Source organism: Colletes gigas, unplaced genomic scaffold (assembly GCF_013123115.1).
Source record: "Colletes gigas isolate AHSC1104 unplaced genomic scaffold, ASM1312311v1 Colletes_gigas_Sc00002, whole genome shotgun sequence".
NCBI classification, from domain to species: domain Eukaryota; kingdom Metazoa; phylum Arthropoda; class Insecta; order Hymenoptera; family Colletidae; genus Colletes; species Colletes gigas.
The window spans coordinates 8,593,148-8,613,970 of NW_025106631.1; the positions used below are offsets into that span (position 1 = coordinate 8,593,148).

The 20,823-nt window shown below is 29.7% G+C and overlaps 5 protein-coding genes across 6 annotated transcripts; 2 read left to right on the forward strand and 3 right to left on the reverse strand.

Moving 5' to 3' along the window:
- Positions 1–101: 101 nt before the first annotated feature.
- On the reverse strand, positions 102–6,996 carry LOC122404419 (hypoxia up-regulated protein 1). 2 transcript variants are annotated; one of them, XM_043408356.1, is made up of 9 exons: positions 6,862–6,996; positions 5,525–5,662; positions 4,466–5,426; positions 4,116–4,378; positions 3,904–4,037; positions 3,637–3,830; positions 2,916–3,195; positions 2,400–2,829; positions 102–2,288 (listed from the first exon to the last, which is right to left on the reverse strand). In XM_043408356.1, exons 2-9 carry the CDS (start codon positions 5,660–5,662, stop codon positions 1,914–1,916), a joined length of 2,775 nt encoding a protein of 924 aa, XP_043264291.1. In that variant the 5' UTR covers positions 6,862–6,996; the 3' UTR covers positions 102–1,913. The 2 variants fall into 2 exon arrangements, with proteins under 2 accessions (XP_043264291.1, XP_043264289.1); XM_043408354.1 differs by having other exon boundaries at positions 103–2,288; positions 3,592–3,830.
- Positions 6,997–7,560: 564 nt separating this feature from the next.
- Positions 7,561–9,206, reverse strand: LOC122401058 (transmembrane protein 50A). Its single transcript, XM_043402978.1, has 5 exons — positions 9,083–9,206; positions 8,804–8,959; positions 8,251–8,357; positions 8,016–8,176; positions 7,561–7,945 (listed from the first exon to the last, which is right to left on the reverse strand). The coding sequence occupies exons 2-5, from the start codon at positions 8,900–8,902 to the stop codon at positions 7,845–7,847; spliced, it is 468 nt and encodes a 155-aa protein (XP_043258913.1). The 5' UTR covers positions 8,903–8,959; positions 9,083–9,206; the 3' UTR covers positions 7,561–7,844.
- A 96-nt stretch (positions 9,207–9,302) lies between these two features.
- LOC122400177 (programmed cell death protein 2) lies at positions 9,303–11,067 on the forward strand. Its single transcript, XM_043401496.1, has 4 exons — positions 9,303–10,059; positions 10,140–10,557; positions 10,629–10,731; positions 10,813–11,067. The coding sequence occupies exons 1-4, from the start codon at positions 9,696–9,698 to the stop codon at positions 10,984–10,986; spliced, it is 1,059 nt and encodes a 352-aa protein (XP_043257431.1). The 5' UTR covers positions 9,303–9,695; the 3' UTR covers positions 10,987–11,067.
- Positions 11,068–12,064: 997 nt separating this feature from the next.
- Positions 12,065–14,205, reverse strand: LOC122399984. Its single transcript, XM_043401118.1, has 3 exons — positions 12,909–14,205; positions 12,603–12,819; positions 12,065–12,171 (listed from the first exon to the last, which is right to left on the reverse strand). Exons 1-3 carry the CDS (start codon positions 14,071–14,073, stop codon positions 12,144–12,146), a joined length of 1,410 nt encoding a protein of 469 aa, XP_043257053.1. The 5' UTR covers positions 14,074–14,205; the 3' UTR covers positions 12,065–12,143.
- Positions 14,206–19,359: 5,154 nt separating this feature from the next.
- LOC122399213 (stromal cell-derived factor 2) lies at positions 19,360–20,741 on the forward strand. The gene is made up of 4 exons (XM_043399724.1): positions 19,360–19,529; positions 19,905–20,100; positions 20,186–20,410; positions 20,512–20,741. Exons 1-4 carry the CDS (start codon positions 19,457–19,459, stop codon positions 20,678–20,680), a joined length of 663 nt encoding a protein of 220 aa, XP_043255659.1. The 5' UTR covers positions 19,360–19,456; the 3' UTR covers positions 20,681–20,741.
- The last annotated feature ends 82 nt before the right edge of the window (positions 20,742–20,823 follow it).

The window sequence follows — 20,823 nt, forward strand, 5'->3', positions numbered from 1 at the left end:
AATAAAAAATGTGTGTTTATAGATTTATTGTAATCACTAATAATATCAAATGTAGTAGAAATAATATAATAATTTCCTATACAATGTCTGTTCAGACATGAAGTATACCTATGTATCTCTAAATTCGTATAGGCTAAAAATTACAACTCTACCTAATATATTAGGAAGTAGAAAGAAAAAAAGGATAATGCTTGATTAATTTCCATTGAATCAAAGGTAATATCAAATTTATCTTCAATTTAAAATTTCAATTTCTCTAATTCAACCAATGTTAAGAGACACATGTTGAATACATAAATCGGCTGAAAGTAAAACATCCCATTGATAGTAACGTATATAAATATACAAATACCTATTTTCTTATTAATATGTTTATGAAACATACACGAATAATAATAATGCTGCCTTAAATATATTAAAATAAATATGCAATTATAAATTAATTCATCAGCCTAAAGCTGTTTTAATTGCAGGAAGACGCATTTATAAAATAAGGTATCTATGCTTTCCTTGTAAACATCAAGTTGAAATATACAAATTAAAAATTGCATTGAGTTTTGCTATCTTTTACTTCACCAATATCTTACACGCTGCTTTATTCGCCCAAAATAATAAATAACATAATCAGAGGTTTTAAATTACATCTGTATTCGTTGGAATGATTTGATTTAATTCTTACCGAGTTCCTAAATAAAAACAAATTATTTACGCGCAAAATCGAAATCTCTTTAAACAAATTACATTACCACACACGGGTTTACATCGCCTTGTTAATTCTATACAGAATACGTACGGTCTCATCGTGAAATTCAATACATGATTGTTTTATCATAAAATAAATTATGTTATTGATACAATAGGGTATACATAGGGTGCATCGAAGTTAGACATTTTATAGCGAGGATTAATTAATTAGAAATGCAAAAAAAAAAAGAAAGAATGAATAAAAAATTCTTTACGACGAAAACATTGTCACGTATGTTATTGTATGTAATTATAATATTCAATATAGATATCTGTAGAAAATCATTTTAAGCTATAGCATAGAATATGCCTAAGAATATTGTATCAAGAAGTATCACAATTAAATATTATATTTGTAATAGACGAAGTCTGACCGAGTAAAACGTTTCGTCATTTGTAAATAACGACTTCACGCGAATAAGGAATTCATTCGGCTGTAAAACGCAGTGCTGTTTGATTGTAATACAATTATTTGTAATTGTTCAGCAGTTATGATATAGATATAGATCAGGCCTGGTCAAATAGACTTCTCGCAGTGTCATACACCCGCCGTTGCCCCTAAGGAATAACTTCGGAGAAGTAACGTTAAAGCAAAAAATGACTGATGGGGAGATCAACTGCAGTAGTAGAGATTCAGCGTTGTACGCTTGTATGTATACTTAATTTCGGTTACCAGTAATTATTGGCCACTGTTGTACTCTTACACACTTTAAATTTATAGAGTATCCCATCAATGGGACCCAAGTGTTCAAAGAAAGCTAACTGCTCGAGTATGCTGGGTAACGAATTGACTAAGTCTGACACAGATACAACCTTGAAACCTGTAACTACTTGGCACTCAAAACACAAAATTTTTTATAAACGGTGAATGGTCGATTTTACTTTTATATTCGAAATTCTGCGAAGTACTAATTCCATTACTTTCTCATATAAAGAACAAACGAATTGCCTTTAGAACCATGTGCAATTAGAGAGAATAACACTTCAGTATTCACATTCGCGGAATAATTGATCCGATCACAATAACTAATAAATAATTTCTTGAATTTGATTTAGGTCTGTAAATGCATTCATAAACCCGACCTACAACATAATAAATTGCTTAATTTATTAACTAAGACGGGATCGATCAATAATAAGAAGACACACTTTTAAACAAACTTTCCTTTTTAAAGTTCTTCATGTGCCCCTTCCTCTTGGACACTTTCGCGATTCGACCTATCTTCGTTATCTTCTAACGTTACAGTTGCATCATCCGAAGTATTAGACTCTATTGACTTTTCATTTCGTATGTTCACATTATCGAATGATGTACTTTCATCCGGAAACTTTTCTTCTTTTGTCTCCGTTGCGTTCTCGTTTGCACTTTCTGTCTGATTCGACACAGCGTCTTGTATTAACCTCCAAGTCTTTGCTTTGTTTGTAAGGTATTTCACTTCTCTATCGAGCGTCGCTAGTGTATTCTTAATATCGCGAACTGTAAATTTCGCGTTACCATGCGAAGCTGTTTCGGTGGAGGATTCGATAAGATCGACAAAATATTCCTACAAATGAATCGATCCAATAGATTATCAAATAATATACGATCACTCGATACAAAAGAAATCGAATTATAATTAAATAAATTGTTCTTAAATGCAAAGACAATCACTTACCTGAGTTTTATTGATCACATTTTCTAAAGTATCAATCTCTACTGGAGTGAAAATGTCACTCGATGAGCTCCAGTTACGAACATCCTGTAAAAGCGTATTACTAGCGTTCAACAGAGATGTCACGCCTTCTATTAGTTCTAGGCGTCCTCTATTTTCATAGACACGTTCATACACGACGTTAGTCAACTTCTGAAGTTCTGACAATTTTTCTTCGTACATTTCTGCGGTCGCGGTGAATCCATCTTCGTACAACCAATTAGATATCGAGGAACACACTTTCAATATATTTTCTGCTTCTTCGGGAGTACAAGCAGCAGTGTATTCTTCAGATTGTAATTTTTGTTGAGCGTCGATTATATATGTTTCTAAATTATTAAAAGCCGTTTCGCGTTTTGTTTTCTCGAAATCGAATACGTCTAACTGATGCAATCTAAAATTAATATGTAACATTTGTATTGAATATAGACGGTATACTTCACGTGCAAAGCAATTCTGTAATTACTTATATTTACTCACTTTTCACGAAATTCGGTAAGTTTATCCCCAGAAAGAACCTGCGGTCCTAACTTAATTTCAACAGCTTTAATGGGTTCTTTAATTGTTACAATCATAACTTTCTTCTCTTTCTCCGTTTTATTTGTCGCTTTATCCTCTGTGATTGTTGTTTCATTCTTTTTCTTTGTTTTGTCTGCTGTCTCCTTTTGTAATTCAGGGTATTCTGGTTCTTCGTGAACTGGTTTTACATCTTCCTTTGAGGGTTCCTCTGCTTTTCCTTCGTTATCTTTATCTTCTGAACCTGAGATTAAAAAATTATGTTCATCTAAATATATAATTTATGTCGTGTAAATGTTATTCAAATGTAATTACACCTGTTTTACATGATTTATAGTTTACAACAGAAAAACAGTGAGAAAAAACATGCTACTCGTCTACATAATCCACTTAACATTTGACACTTGTTTTGAAACTATAATTTAATTTTCGTTTGTGTTATTGTACTTGATTCTTTATTAGAAATGCTTGCAAAAAATGGCTGTCTTAAGAAAATCGATTTTATAAATTTTTCTTTACTAATAATCATTTGTAAAATATACAAACAATACTTATCAGAAAAAGCAAAAAATAATTATTTTAGACAACTCAAATTAATACAATAGAAGGTATCATTTTTTGCAAAGCATTCAGCACAAACCTGCAAAAAGTTTACTAATAGTTGAGCCAAGTATTGAAAAAGTACCCTCTTTTTCATCAGGAGTTGGACTTGATTTTTCTGATACTAATTCTACATTCGCTAAATTAAGTATACCACTTTCGTCCATAGCAAAATGTGCTTTAATTCCCTTGTTTTCTGCTCCATCTTTAATATGTTTGTCTAAAGCTTCAGTTACTCCAGTCAAAGTTATAGTAGACAGATTTAAATTACCAATAAAACTGAAACCAAAGAAATGCAATGTCTATAAACACAAATATCATGTAGTATACAATAGTTGTCCAAAGTACTCACGCTAATTCATTAGGTGATAAATAGTCTAATTCGGCATAATTAATATGAAATTGAAAATTTTCTCCATATTTGTTAAACGTGATAATTTTCTTTTGCGGATAAGGATTCATTTTGCTAAACAATGACTTTTTAACCTAAGAGTAACATATTTCTTATAAAAATTAACCCACCTTTCTTGCAAAAATTAATATATAACAAGAATAAAACCTTACTTGTTTCATTTTGTTATCAACGGTTCTATCAAAAGTAATTTGTATAGGAAAAAGTACTGCATCTTTAGTAACAAACTTCTTTACTTTGAACCCTTTACTAAGGTCCGCAGCTTTATACACTGCTCCTAATGTAGCTGCTTCGTCTGTGTTGATATTTTTAGATAACTCAACTGTCAAATATTTGCTTAAATATTCCTGTACCTTTGGCATTCTGGTACCAGCTCCCACTAATACCACTTGAGATATAACATCCAATGTCAAATCTGAAAAGTTCAAATCACTTTAGAACAATCACGTTGAAAACAACAACTGTGCAAAAAGTTAAATAAAATTTAAACTTTTTTTTATACCTGATGTTTTTAAAGCAATCTTAATAGGATCTGCAACTCGTTCAAATAAGTCAGAACAAAGTTGTTCTATCTTTTCTCTAGAAACTGGCACTCTGAAATCATGTTCGTCTATCAGCCCCTCAATTTGAGCAACGTGATCACTATTTGCACTCAACACATTTTTAACACGGCCAGCCTCTTTAAAAAGTTTCGCCATTGCTCGTGGATTATTGAACACAGAATTTGACGTTTTATTTAAAGCATCAAATTCTTTTGCCAAATGATGTTGCAATCTGAGTTGTACCTCTAGCCCGCCTAAAGTACGATCATAACCCACACCCAGGATACTGACATGCGGATTGGTTTCGACAAATCCCTTCTCTTTTGTTTTCACATTTTGATAACTGACAACTGTAGCTGTTGTACTACTGGCTCCCATATCATAGAACATAACATAATGTGCAGTGTCATTTATCTCTTTACTTCTGAAGATTCCATAATTCAGTGCTACAGCAGTATAGTCGTTGATAAGTTGCAGAACTTTGATTCCTGCAAGATCAGCAGCCTGCATAAGAGCTCTTCTTTCAATTTGATTGAAATATCCTGGAACAGTTATTACTGCTTCACTGATCTTCTGACCAGCTGAATTTTCTGCAAATTCTTTTCCTTTGTGCAAAATTTGTGCAAGTAATTCTTCCGGTGTATATGAAGTGTTTTCATCAATTTTAAATGCAATTGTGTTCCGTTCATCGTCAGAAATTATATTGTAATATGGGAATCTTTTTGCATATAGCTGCACCATAGGGTTATCTATTGATTTTCCTAAAAGATCTAATATATAAGAAAAACTATTTTGTGGTGACCTAACTCCTACTACTTGAGCATCTTCTCCAAAACTTCTTTCCCCATTACGAAATGCAATGGTAGCTGGAGTTTTCCTCTTTGTCTCCTTATTAAGAGCTATTTCCATAGGAACACCAGGCTATAAATATCATTATTTAATGTTACTGATAACATTCAATGTTAAATCGATTAAGAGATTCATAATTCAAGACTACATAATGGACAATGTTTACTTACTGAAACAATTGCAACTTTCATAGACTCACTGCCAATATCAATACTCATAACAGCAACCCCATTGCTACTGCCAATAAAAGTTGCAATAATAAACAATAGCAACCGAATAACATACATTTTGAATTCAGTCAACTTCATCTACAATTTAAAAAAAAAAACATATATAACAACTCCTGCTTTATTACATTTAAAAATAACGTTTCATACAATTAATGAAACACTTTTTTGATTTACAAAAAAGACTTAAAATTTTTAAAAACTACAGTACCCTTGGAATCATCCCGATGATCTTTGAGTATGTTATAGGGGTTGAGATTGGAAGCAACTTTTATGTGAACAATAATTGTCGATCGGCCTCAATTTTTGAGATATTTGCAAAAATTGTTAGTACTACCACATTCATCCCGCTTGTACGTGTGCCGTAGGCGCGTTGCGTTTGCAAGGGGTTACCGATCGTCTTCTGTTCACATCGAAGTGACCAACAGGCGACCGTATATAACGGCTGAAGGAAAAGATTTAATTTAACCAATTTCAATAATATACTGGCTCGGACCTAACTCATATATGCTTAGTGCCGCACTCGTTCCGGGCCGGAAGCTGCCCTCCTCTCGGCGACGAAATAAAAAAGTAGTCGGACCTAGCTTAATCACTAAAACTAATTGTCGAAATATTGATTAAATTAAATAATTAGTTTTAGTGATTAAGTTAGGTCTGGCTATTTTTTATGTATGCTCGTCTGTCGGTCACCTCGATGTGAAAAGAATACGATCGGCGAGCCCTTGTAGACGCAACGCGCCTACAGCACACGTACAGGCACAGTGAATGTGGTAATACTAACAATTTTTGCAAATATCTCGAAAATTGAAGCCAAACGACAATTATAAAATAAGTTCACATAAAAGTTGTTCCCAATTTCATCCTCTATAACGTACTAAAAAATCATCGAGATCGTTCCATGGATATTATAGTTTCTTAAAATTTTAAGTCTTTTTTGTAAAAAAAAAAAAATGTAAAAACGCATTACTTTTTCAACCTCCCCCTATTTATATTTCTTTTTAATGTTAAAATATAACCTTTCTGAAAAAAACTGAAGAAAAATAAGCACATTTAGGGCAAAGTCACTAAACTGCAGAACTACGCAAATAACTATTAAATGACACGGAAAAAGATAGTTTAGAAAATAATTTTCATTCACGTAAAACACTCATAAACACACAGCGAATGATCTTGCGATAGCACGAGGATTCCCATAAGACTTGTCAAACTTGGTTATGAAAGCCGGATATCTGAGAAAGAATCTCAGATAACAATGTTAAACGTCTTCAAGCATTACTTACTTTTCAAGACTATTCTAAATAACTAAACAAGACAATTAAGAACAATTGCCTTTAACTCATTAGGCATTCGTTTTAATCCTTTATCAAAGTAGGAAAACACACAATGCGCTCCTGCTAATGTTTCGTCAAACTGAACAAGAACCATGTGTTTGTGTGGCACAACGCGATTGGTAAAATAAGATGGAAGAAACCGCTCATATTGGTCCGCGTTGGCAAATGAGAACCAATAACAAATTATTCTGCTCCGACCGACAAAAAATAAGTATTTCAAATGATCGCCAATTCCGGGAAATGAATTTTTGCTTTTCTTTCTATTTCATACATCAAAGTGCGCCTAAGTTCCATAAAGAGAACTTAAGTTTAACTGTATCATAGCAAACCTTCATATACTAGAATAAAATTTCGTATAAAAACTGTACACCATAATGCAAATTTCGACAATAAAAAAACAAGCCGACAAATAAAAGCAATCGCAATTTATTTTAAAAATTGGAACACAACATCGTTTTCAATTAAATTATTATACCAATAAATGCAAAATTTATTGAATATTTTATTAGTACAATCTTATAACAAGGACAATATATTTATGTTTACTTAAAACGTAAAACTTTAATGCAACTATTTCTTATGTACTTTACAATACAAAAATTATCACAAAAAGGAAACTGTGATTCGCTACTATGTAAACTATTTTTACTTGAACAGTATAATACTTATTATGTTTCATAAAATTTGATGATTATTTGGATTTTAATTAATTTTTCATCAATGTAAGTAAGAGTTTTAAATAAGTACCTTTCTGAAAATAAATACAATAAAGTGGCTTCATTTTATTATGAATCAATTCAGTTCTCATGTATAATGCAATGTTTACAATCATTTACTCCATGGTTTCAAGTGTATCACTTCAAAACCTAATAGGACCAGAAGATTCTGTGCAAAAAGTAAAAAACTTCATAATGTACAAATATCGATTAATCTCAAACTTCTTCTACCCGTCCAAACTTATATATGAGCGAGCCCAAAAAGATGAACATGTTCTGTAAAAAGAGGGCTATGCCAGGCCAATAATGTTGTGGCCCTAAAAAAATAAAATTAACTATATTTAATAGTCGTAATTCCTAACATTGAATTATGAAATGTGTACAGACCTGCAGCTATAAAATCTGCAAACAAAATCCAACAAGCTGCAATTATTTCAGCAAATCCCATTACAAATCCAAAAAATAACCAACATCTTACACCTCTAGCTCCTAAAAACCCACCATTGTATGCGTCACCTCTGACCTGTGCGTTCGTAACAGAGTTTACCCTAAATTAAAAAGTTAACAATTACCAATAGTTAAAATGCACGAAAACATCAATACAATAAGAATATTAATTTACATAATGAAAGAAATAACTCCAAATACTGCACAAATGTAGTACTCATTTAACATTTCACCAGGATATTTGGCATGTGCATCGATAATAAACCACCATCCTACGAAAAACTGAAATTGCAGAGAAAAATAAATCCATTTGTAAGTCTATAAATTCTGATACATGTTATACTTATATAACTGTTAAGTTTAATATTATAACACTAATAATAACTTTCAATTATATCTTTTTACAGCTTCATGATTATTATTGTCACCTCTATCATTTTGTTATCATTGCTATTTAGAATCATTGTTCCAATTGATGCTGTTGTTGTCCCTTTAAAACTAATTATAATACAAAAATAGGTAGTAAATTCTAATAGAAATATACTAGATTATTTATTACCAAAAAAAAAAGTAAGTATCAAGCTGCTTAATCGAAACAATATTATTGTAGGTATATAAAGCAAACCGACAGTGTTCACATATATTATTAAATAAAAAGGAATAAAAATAAGATGTAATGTAATTAATGTCAGTGTCACATTCAGAGCAATGTAAACTTTGATGTTTACCAATGTTCCGGCCAACATAGACGCCAGTATATTTCGCTTCTCGCCCATTTCGAACCATAAGCATGTCGAGGATTGTATATTTTCGAAATAGGACGTCATTTTTTGGAGTTCTCGATAAAACGGTACGGAATTGAATTTCACGACTAGACAGCTAACCTAAATGAGAAGACATCAACTAAGAGTATCATCGTACAATCCAAACCAGGCATAAAGAAAGACTGCGATCTATGACAAATTATTTTTTAGATCACAAACTCTCTTTAACTTTGAGCGACTTGCCTGCTATGCCGATTATACAGTAATTAGAGCGCACTTGTTTTAATGAAATTTTAGACACATATTCTGAATTTTGCAATGTTCACCCCACAGACACTGATTCATGCCACGCAAGGGGAAAAACACCAGCGCCGACTACCCTTTCTCCTTCGCCGTACATAAATAAACGCAACTCGCAATCATCCGCCATATTCGTACCGTCTAAGGGGAAAGTTACTAGAGTTATTTACCCTTTCTTTGCATCTGCGTTTTTCTATTTACAAATATTATCTAGTAGATATTTTTCCGATTTCTATTTTTTTATTTCCGGTTAAGAGTTATCCGTCGGATACATACAACCTACCTTCCTACGGCCAATTAAAGATTTGGATGCCAAATATCTGTTTACGCGTTTTACGATTTTGGAGAAAAACAGATGCCAAGAATAACACGCATTACGAGCAATTGGAAGATTGTATAAAACAGAAAGGGATACATTTAGTAAGCCATATTACCCTGAAACAGAACAAATGCGTGTCTTCGATCATACATACGAAATTAGCCGTCAGAAGGATAAACGTTTTATTATTTGTCTCTTTACAACAGAAATAAGTTCATTGAATATACTTTGTTAAAAATGACTATAGACTTAGGATTCGTGGAAACGTGCGAATCGTGGCGATTGGAGAGTAGATTCTTTCCAAGTAAAGTTGGCGGTAAACCAGCATGGCTTAATTTAAAGGATGTTCCTGGAGAGAGAGATCTTCAGTGTGAATATTGTAAGGAACCCTGTACCTTTTTATGCCAAATTTACGCTCCATACGAAGATAATGAAACCGCTTTTCATAGAACTATATACGTTTTTATATGCAAGAAGTTGGAGTGTTGTAAAGTGAATAAAAACGGGAATTTAAAGGTCTTTCGATCTCAGTTACCAAGAGTAAATGAATTTTATCCATCTGAGCCGCCTATAGAAGAAAATGATTGGAGAAATGACATTAGTATATATCTTGAACAAAATTAACTGTTTGATCAAGTATGTATCCTAATGAAATATGTATATTAAATTAAATGGTTTCAGGCGTAAATCGATGGATAAAAACATGTCATGTTTGTGGAATATTAGCGCCTACTCATTGTTCCAAATGTAAACATATAAATTATTGTTGTCGCTCTCATCAAATTTATGATTGGAAATCTGGTCACAAGGAGTGTTGTGGCATTAATAAGGGCACAGCGAGAAATAGTTCACTTTTATTCCCTGAATATGAAATAATAATAGAACCAGAGGATGGAAAAGAAGACAATGATGCAAATATTTCTGAAGAAGATGAAGAAGAAATTAAAAAATATGAAACAATGGTAGAAAAAGGAGAAGCAGGAACTTTTCAAAACGAGGATGTTCAAACTGAATTATTAAGTTTGGCTAATCAAAACGAAGACGAAACATTTTTGGAATTTCGTTTAGCTACTGATAAATATCCTGATCAAATTTTAAGGTACAATTTATAAGTTAAATTAAAAATAACAAGTATCCTTAGTGTACAAGTTGTTAATTTTATGACCATAGATATAACAGAGGAGGAGAAATCTTATATATTTCGATAGAAAATAAAGTCAGTGAAATACCAAAATGTTCAGACTGCAATGGAGAAAGACAATTTGAATTTCAGGTAAAGTGACTGAACAGGTACAAACTTTATTTACCATTTGAACAAAATTGTGCATAAGTAATATAAGATTATTCATTATAGATCATGCCACAACTGTTAAACTTCCTCAATTTTGAAAATCCTCTTAAATGCATTGACTGGGGTATTTTAGCAGTATTTACATGTAAAACATCATGTGTACCTAAATATGGATACAGTACAGAATACATATGGAAACAAGATATCGTTGAAAATAATCTAGACAATGCGTCTTAGGAATATAATAACATACATTTAATTAGAACACTATATAATTGTACAGTAATATCAAAAATATTATAATATTTAGAAAAGTAAAGTATTCTAATTGTTCAAAATGAAATACATAATAGTTTTGGTAACAAGATTTCATTATTCATGATTAATCCTAAAATATACCCCTTAAAACAATTTGACTGCAAGTATAGTTGAAGCAAAGTATAAAAAAAATAAACAGTAATTTGAAGAAAAATATGTTGTTCCTCAAATTAAGTCAGTTACTAAAGTATTGTCATTAGTTCATAATTTAGCAATACTTGCTCGTTTTAAAAATATAGATTTTATAACAAAAATAAAAATTGGTAGCACAATGATTGTAAAAAAATATAAACTTTCTTAAAAAATTATTGAAACTTGTAGCAACATATTTAGTTATTAAAAATGTAATTGCGTTTCCTTACTGTATAATAATGCTGCTTAAAATATACTTATTACGTATAAAGTTCTTTGATGTTCGCTGTAAGAAACTTAATATATAGAAATATATTCTATAGATATCACAAATATTTAAGTTCTAATAATATTTATCATATCTTTTATAATTATTTTATATATTGTTTTTACGCATTTATCTGTAATACTTTCATGTAAGTACAAGTCAGTCATTTCAATCTAAAAGTCATAATATATATCCTGATAAATCTTTGATCCATTAAAATTAATTATTTAGTTTCTATATCAAATAAATCTTAATATGTAGGTATTATCTTTTTAAGAGTAGAAAAGTATACATTTAAATCTCATAATGAAATATACGGTATTACGTAAGTTAGTGCATTCTAGAAGACAATATTGTTGCACTATCTTGACAATATTGTTTAAAGCACTTCAAGGTAATACTTTTCACAGCCTTAGTTAGATTATGTGACAGATCAAATGGATCTTGCACACATAATGGAGAGTCAATGCGGAAGTATTCTGGTCTCCCAAATACCAATTTATTTTTGTAAGGTTTCATTTCTTTGGGTAATGTATATATTTTTGCAAATGCTTTTTTAGCCAGTAAGCAACCCATAAGTGGACAAATAATGTAATGTTGGTAGTCAAATTTTGCATAAAACTTAAAAAAACCCAGTAACAATGTTGGAATTGATTGCACAATTTCATTATTAGTCTTAGGTAGTGCAACCCCAGTTTCCCAACCTAAAAAAAATTTTTATTAAATTATTTTCGTTCAAACGAATTATATTAGTGCACAAAATGTCAGTTAAATGAAAAAAATGCAAACAGTTAATTTTTAAAAAATATATATGTACTTTATGCATTAAATGTAATATAATAATTTACCGCATATAAGTTGAGATTTATTTTGGTTTTTTATTAGTGTAGCAACACTTGGCAAATGTGACTCTGTTTGCAAATAAAATATAACTATCCAAGAAAGAGCATAATTTGATAACCCATGTCTTTCAGGTAAATTAAAAAGAGACAACCATTTTTTTAAAAATAATATCAGCTTTCTGCAGGGTGGAAATGCGTCATTGTACGATCTAGGAATTATAATTAATCATAAATACAATCTTCTATAATACAACATACTACTGATAAGATAGATTAAGATAAAGATGCAATACCGTATCAGTTTAGAATTCTCAACAGAAAGACCATTTGTGACAGAAATATCACAATCTACACCTACACGTTTATATATTAATTTTATTATAGGAGTTCTAGTTCCTTCCAGTATGTCCTTCACTTTCCATTCTTCCTTTTGTCCACATAAAATTTGTACAATACATGAAAGGTATTGAATGCTTAAGCTCTCAGAATTATTTGTATAGTATGTATTTTCTATTGAAATGTGTATGAATTTAAGTGAAGTTTAAAATAGCATAAATTTATTCTATATATTATAAAGTCATGTTTAAATATATATTTACCACAATCAATGTATACATCTATATCACTATTAGCAAATCCAAGTCCATTAACTCTTGAACCAAATAAAAATACTTTGATGGATGGAAAGTGTACTCTTAAGCTATTTTCTAACGATTGTTTCACTTCCTCCTGTATATTGTCATTTAATAAATCTTGTGTTTGTTGAAATAAAATATTAACAGTTTCATCAACTTGAGTTAACAGTTTCCTTATACATTGTGGAAGATCCTCAATCATAAAATCTTTACTTTTTGATAAATATTTGTGTATTATGTCATTACAATGCTCTGTATAAGAATTCCATTTACAGTACCATAAAGTGGCACATGGAATACAAAAATCAAACATATACAATTTTGATGATTGAATATGATTTATAACATGCCGTATAAATTCCATTTTATATTTAAAATTTGTTTCACACAAAATGCACGAGAATCTTTCAATACTGTAGCACAAATTACTAAGATTTTGCAATATGGACTCGAAAGTTGTATCTATAATTGTGCTGAACTTTGTATAATTTTGTTTATGTATGTCACTATTAATATGAATATCAATCATTATAGATTCATTTTTAAAGATGTTCCCACAAGGATAACATTTTATTAAATCCTCTGGCATTTCCTTTATATATTGTCTTGACAATTTTTTAGTATCCACATTTTCTTCGATTTTACTAACATTTTTAACATGTGATCGAAGACACACATGTTCATATAATAAATATATCTCTTTTGAAATACTTATATCACAAACTAAACAATAGAAATATTTTTCTGTGTGTGGCATAAGTAATTTGAACCTTGATTTTATTGCATTCATTTTTGTTTCATTTAAACTATACATTTCTTCTTCAATTTTTAAACAGCTGGTATCATACAGTGTATTTAAACGTTCTGGTAAGGATGTTTCTTTACATGTCTTTATGCTTTCTTCATTTCCCATCTTGTATATTTTTGAATATATTGGTGATTCATGAAGACACTTGGTAACTTGAGTATAGATATCGGTTGATAAAATCAATTTATCAATTGTTTCTGTATTTTGTGATATCTTATCTGTAATAGATATCTTACTAAATTGATTTGTTAATGGCATTGTATTGTCATTGATATTGGAATATGCCTTATTACAAAATTGTTTCGCTTTCCACATATGCATTCTTCCTTGGCAATGCTCTATTAAATTATGATTTGTATTTAATTTTGATCTGCAAAATGTACAGTTATAAAGAATCTTTATACCATTATCAAATTTAATATCTGATGTATCACAAGATATGAGGCACTTTTCAATCAAATTTGGAGACACACTTTCCACATTTGGAAGAAGAATGTTACAAAGCATAAAGTTGTTATTTTCTAAGACATTCTGATTATTGTGAAATGCATAGACAGATATTTTCTTCTTGATCGTTTTAATATCTTTCAAAGTACTTTTTAAATTGTTTAAATGTGTCTCTAGACGTAAATGTTTAATTAATATACGATTTCCTTGCATTATTGATTTACAACAAAGACATTTATATAAAATAATATCATCTCCCATATGCATAGAGAATATATTACATTTATGTGTGTCTGTATTAATATGCCCAAATAAATTACTTGCATCAATTTGTACATTACATAATTCACAACAATAGAAGCAATTCTGAAAATTAATATCATTCTCATTTTTCACTTGTATTTTGTTACAGTTACTATCAATATTATTATTTGTTAGATGTTCCTCTTCGTGTGTATTGTCTGTTAATAGCTTTGTATAATGTGTAATATTGTGAATGTTATTATTTAAGTTTTGATATTGGTTTGTATTAATATTTATTTCAAGGTCTAAGGAATTAGTAATTGATTTTTGATCTATTATATTCATTTTAGTATTTTCATGTGCACTCTCATCGCTTTCGTAAGTTGTTGAATTTACATGTTGACATTTCAACATATCGACATGAGACCTTCCTTTAATATGTAATAAAGTATCATGCAATGAAGGAAATTTACGTATGCAAAATTTACAGGAATAAGTATCAATATCACAACTTATAATACCATTACTTCTTAGTAATTTCCGATCATTCTCTTTTAATTTAGTTTTACATTTTTTATTAACGTTTAAATTTGATTGACACTTTAGTGCTTCTGTTTTTTTTGGTAATGTCACATTTGCTGTGGGCTGCAAACATAATGTTTGAACAGATTCTAATTCTTCTTTTTCAATGTCTATTTCAGAATCATAACATATCTGATGTATTATACTCTCCTTACTATCCTGTTTTCTACTTTGTCGTTTCAGTTCACGAACATGTTGTTTTCCTTCAACATGCGATAAAACATTATCTCGAGATGACAAAGGACAATTACATATTTTGCATATCAAAATGCCTGAATCCGTAATTACAATTTCGTTATCGCGAAATATTTGACATTCGTTTTGACTGTCTAGTTTGTTTACAGATAACAGAGATATATCTTGACTACTTTTATTGCACTCTGTATCCTGTTCCTTGTATATTATTACATTTGTGTCTTGTGATACTTGCACAGTCTTGTTCTCTTTTTTAAGCCAGTTTAAAAAGTCTATCTTTGCATTTTCTTTGGAGTTACTATGTATATCATATATATTTTCAGTTTCACTTAACGTTGCAACATTATGTTTTTTTGCTTCGATATGTGATAAAATATCACTTGGAACTAAATTACAATGCCAACAAACTAAACACATTAATTGATGATATTCGATTACTACAATTCCATTATTAACCAAAATTTCATAGTCTTCACTTAAGTAATTATGAAATATTTTTACAACCATAAGAGGTACGCATTTATCATGTCCTTTAATTATATATGTATCTTCTAGCATTGCATGTTCTATCTGTGATACTTTTATACGTTTTAACCTCATTTTGGATTTAATAGATATAATATGTATTGCATCTTTTTTTTCATTATATAAGTTTATATAATCATTTCTTAATTTATTAATATGACATTCGCTTTGAATATGACTGGATACATCGCTTACAGTTTTATAAAATTCTTGACAGGGTAAGCACATCAAAATATTTCGTGCAACTATTGCTACCTGATTATTTGCAAGTTTTTGATATTCTTTTTCTGTACATTTTTCTAATATAGTAATTATGCGATCATTTTTAAATGTTTGATGTCTTTTTCCTTTAATGTGTTGTGAAACATCTGCAAGACTTGATTGCACAGTCTTACACAAATGACAGAAAAATTTCCCATTGCAACTAGTTATATTATGTTCTAACAATTTTTTAAACATTTCTACTTCATTTAATATAAGATCATTCATACCATTCAAGCACACAATTTTTAATTTTTTCAATAAGTATTACAGGTCACATTCACAATTTTTTGCACAATTCTACGAATTCTTTCACGTGTTCATACTACACACAGCCTACAACTTTCTGTTTATCACTTGTGTCCTCCTGAAATACTATTTCTCAAATTCTTAATGTAATTTTCAGAATTGCCAATGTTGTTTTAAAAATAATATTTGTTTAATAACAGTATAATTAACATAATTTAAATAGTAAGTTTTATTCGAAAGTTAAATCTAAGACAAAAGGCAAAGATTCTGTACAATAATAATGATAATAATAAAAATGTAAAAATTCTACATGATTTTATGCGCAATACATATACATATATTTCTTAAATTTAAATTACATTTTATGTGTCGCTTAAACAACAAAGATTGATTAAGTAACAGAAAGCAATGTTAATTAAATGTATAACTATATTAGTAGAATTCGGGAAAGCACATACCTTTAATGGAATAACAGTGATTCCCAATTGGTAGAATGTGGCATTTAGTGTGTACCTTCATCAGTGTTACCAACGGGTAAACTAGACATAGAGGAAACTGTCACGTATACGAATAATTGTTGTGGTTGCATGCACTGCTTTTTTTTATCGGTTTACACTGGAATTCGAATTTAGCACTCATTGAAATTACGGCTATAATTACGACATAATCTATCCTATACCCGGTCTGTAACAATACTCTAGAATTTTTTAATCTAATTAATTAATTAAAAGATTAGATTAAAAGATAGATTAAACTAAACTAATCTAGTGAATAAGCTCTATATTTATGATAACCTATGCATGGCGGATCGCAGCCAATTTGCCCATATTATTTAGTTTTTAAAAATCTTATTTAACTTTGAATCGATAATATTGGATTTAGTCCTAACCCTCCCATAGTTAACTCACACGTCTTTATACCTCCGAATTTTCAGATCGGTATGGCAGTCATATCGAGCCACGAAAGTCCATAAGGTGTAAGGTCTACTCGTATACCTCGTCTGTGGTTCAAGTTTTAATTTTCAAAATTATGCGTTATATGAATTGAATATTAAAATATTATACTACGATACTTGACACAAAAATAAAACATTTCATAATAATTATGAGTTTAAATTGTTCCCTCGAATGCCCGATTTAATATATTCATCAAGTATAATAATGAATGTTATAATTCTGGTTTGCGTATCCGTGAAGTATTTTAAAATCGGATTTCAATGCTGTGTACCTTTATTGTTTTATACGTGTATAAATATTTATGTATACGAACGATAATTATCGAATAAAATTTCAGAAATTTTGAATACAAAAATGCATAATATATATATACATATTAATCGAAAAATACGGTTTCGATTCGAGTGTACTGATTAACGTAGTTCAATTGACTGCCTTCACACGGAAGTGATAGGAATTGCGATTGGTAGGGTAGCGTTATTTTATTACGTGTCATGTATAACACAAATCTGCTTTTCCTGATTGCTTGAAAATTTCAAGTCGGGCTCCTGAAGTGCTTCGATATTTATTTATTTTAATCGTTAAAGGTATTAAAAATTTATGTTCCCAATTATTTGCAGCGAATCATGCAAGTTAGTCACTTTCATATATCTGAAAGTGCGTGTATTTAGTGGTGTTTAAACTGTCATAAACATATGTATCGTAAATTTGTTTGATATATTTTTACAATCGGTAATTTACTAAGTTAGCTGGGAAATATGATTAAAGTAACAATATTTTCCATGTCAAAGTAAAAAGTAACATTCACAATGGTACATTAGTAACACTTTTAAGATCTAGTAAGTTAGAAACACCAATTGTTTTATTTCATAGTGTCTTTGAAGGAATAATTATCTCTAATATTCTTGTATAATTTTGCACTCTATAGTAATATTTAAAATTGATTTTTTAGAAGGAAACTGGTATTCCTAACTTGTGTTTTCTTTTTAAACTATGCTTAAGTTTAATACAATAACACATATTATAACCATATCTTTTTACTTGTAGCAAGAAGATGCGTCAATTGAAGGGAAAGACGAAAGAAACAAACAAACAGAAGAAGGAGAGAAAAAAAGAATTTCTAGAGAACAAACAACGCGTCTTTACAATCGTATTACCTACAATTGCTGCAATATTTGTTGTAATAGCAGCATATGTTTATGTTAAGACCCGTCCAAAAGTTGTTGAGTATTAATTAGCATTTTCATCATCATCGATCATTAAAACATGATACACAGTGTATTTTGAGAATGCCCAGACAGTTCCTTGATACATTTGTACAATCACATTAGAATTGTTTAAATAAGTGGGCAAATTTAAATGCTTACTGATAAAGTATTTCATTCCTGTCACTCAATAATCAAATGTATAAATTATATATTAATTGTATACCTTTTGAAAAATATTTTTCATGCAAAAACGTTATGTAATATCAGAGCATAAATATCAATTAAGGGAATATCAATAAGAAGGTTTTATTACACAGAGAAAAAGTTGGGGTACTCGTATTATTATTGTAAAATTTGTCTATACAAAGGTAGTTATTTTTTAAACATATATATTCCATTATAATCTATTGCATTTTTTCAAGTGCAATTCTACAAAATAACAATTAACTTTGTTGGGGAATCATTCCAATATTAAACATGATTCCAAGTATATTGTTGTATTTTTTAGTATATCCAATACATGCTTTTTCCAGAAAAATTGGAAAATGTAGTTAAATAAAACGCTTGTAATTATATAATTTTTTAAGATAAACTAAACAACATTGTTTTATAAAGTATTTACAAAATAAATATGAATATAATATAACTTTAATACATTTTAATTACTTTTGTAATATATTCTTTCATGTCTGCACTCTGCCTTTTCCTTTATTACAAATTGTTAGTAGGTTTTTATTTTACATAATATATCAAGTTATTTTTTGCTATTTTTTTTATCGTGCAACAAGTCAATTATTACGAAACTTTTATTATATTGCGGGTAGTGTTTTCAAGAAAATATAATTATGAATTATAATAATTTTAATTTACTCAGCAAACTACAAACATGTCATTTAAGATTACAAAAAATTGGGAACCACTGACAATGAGATAGATACATACACCAATAGGAACTTACCACGTATTACATGGATACACGTGTATTGAACTTTCGGCTTCTATTTTTCCGCAAATTAAACGTTTTATATTGTTTAAAAAATGAGAGAAAACTTAGTTTACTTCCCAGTTGTTGCTTTCACAATATTTCTACTTTGGACAAGTTCTGCAAAAGGTAAATTGATATTTTTACTATTAATTATACATGAAACGTCAAAGTTGATAATTGGGTATTTTTAAATATTGTCAATTCTCCAAGTACATCGGATTTATTATTGTATTTCGTGTTTTACAAAATTTATCATATTTGACTATTATAAAATATTATAACTTTATATTAACCTCTTCTGGTAAACAGTTAATTGCAAATTTATAGTAAATTAAATTTTTGTTGTATATTGAAATTTTACTAAATATTATCTACTTTAAAATGCTTTGACAGTTAATATAATATTATATTAATGCTACCAAAAATTTTCTTTATGAAATTCAGAAACAAAAGATTATACTTATATGTGTTATATAAATGTTATTTATTATTCTTTTGCAGCTAAAGGAACACAATATGTGACATGCGGTTCTATGTTAAAACTAATGAATGTAGACTACAAAGTCAGATTACATTCTCATGATGTAATGTATTTAGATGGCAGTCGTCAACAATCGGTAACGGGTACACCTACAAAGGAAGATGGAAATTCTTATTGGCTTGTTAAAGCTGGAACAAAGAAACAATGTAATAGAGGGTATGCACCTTATGATGATGTATTAAATATTTTATGTTTCTTATAATATTCACTTGTACTATCGAGCAAAATTAATGTATAATAGAATGCCGATCAAATGTGGAGATATCATAAGGTTAGAGCACATAACAACCAAAAAGAATCTTCATTCTCACCGGGTTAGTTCACCTCTTAGTGGTAAACAAGAAATATCTGCTTACGGTGATGGTAAGGGAGAAGGCGATAATGGAGACAATTGGCTTCTAATATGTAGTACTGATGTTTGGAAACGAGATGAAGCAATTGTATTAAAACATATAGATACAGACACGTAAGTTATTTACTGTTTTCCAAATGTTAAAATTTGTATTTTAATCGTATTAAGATGCAAGAAACATACAGTTTAAATACTTAAAAGTGTCTTCATTATAGATATTTAGCAGTAACTGAAAAAGTTTATGGTAATCCAATTAATGGACAAAGCGAAGTAGTGGGCGAATATTCTCTTAATAGTCCGCATGTTGAATGGGCAACAGCCGAAGGAGTATTTATTCATCCTAATGACTTTAAAGCCCAACATCATGCACATACAGAATTGTAAAATGAATTCCTTAGACACAGAATTTTGTATGGCAAATTACATTAAAACTATTTTGATTGTACATTACTAAGAATAGAAATTCATGTCAATTTGTTTTCAAATTTTATTGTAAATCAGATTGCAGATATGCATTTTTATGTGAT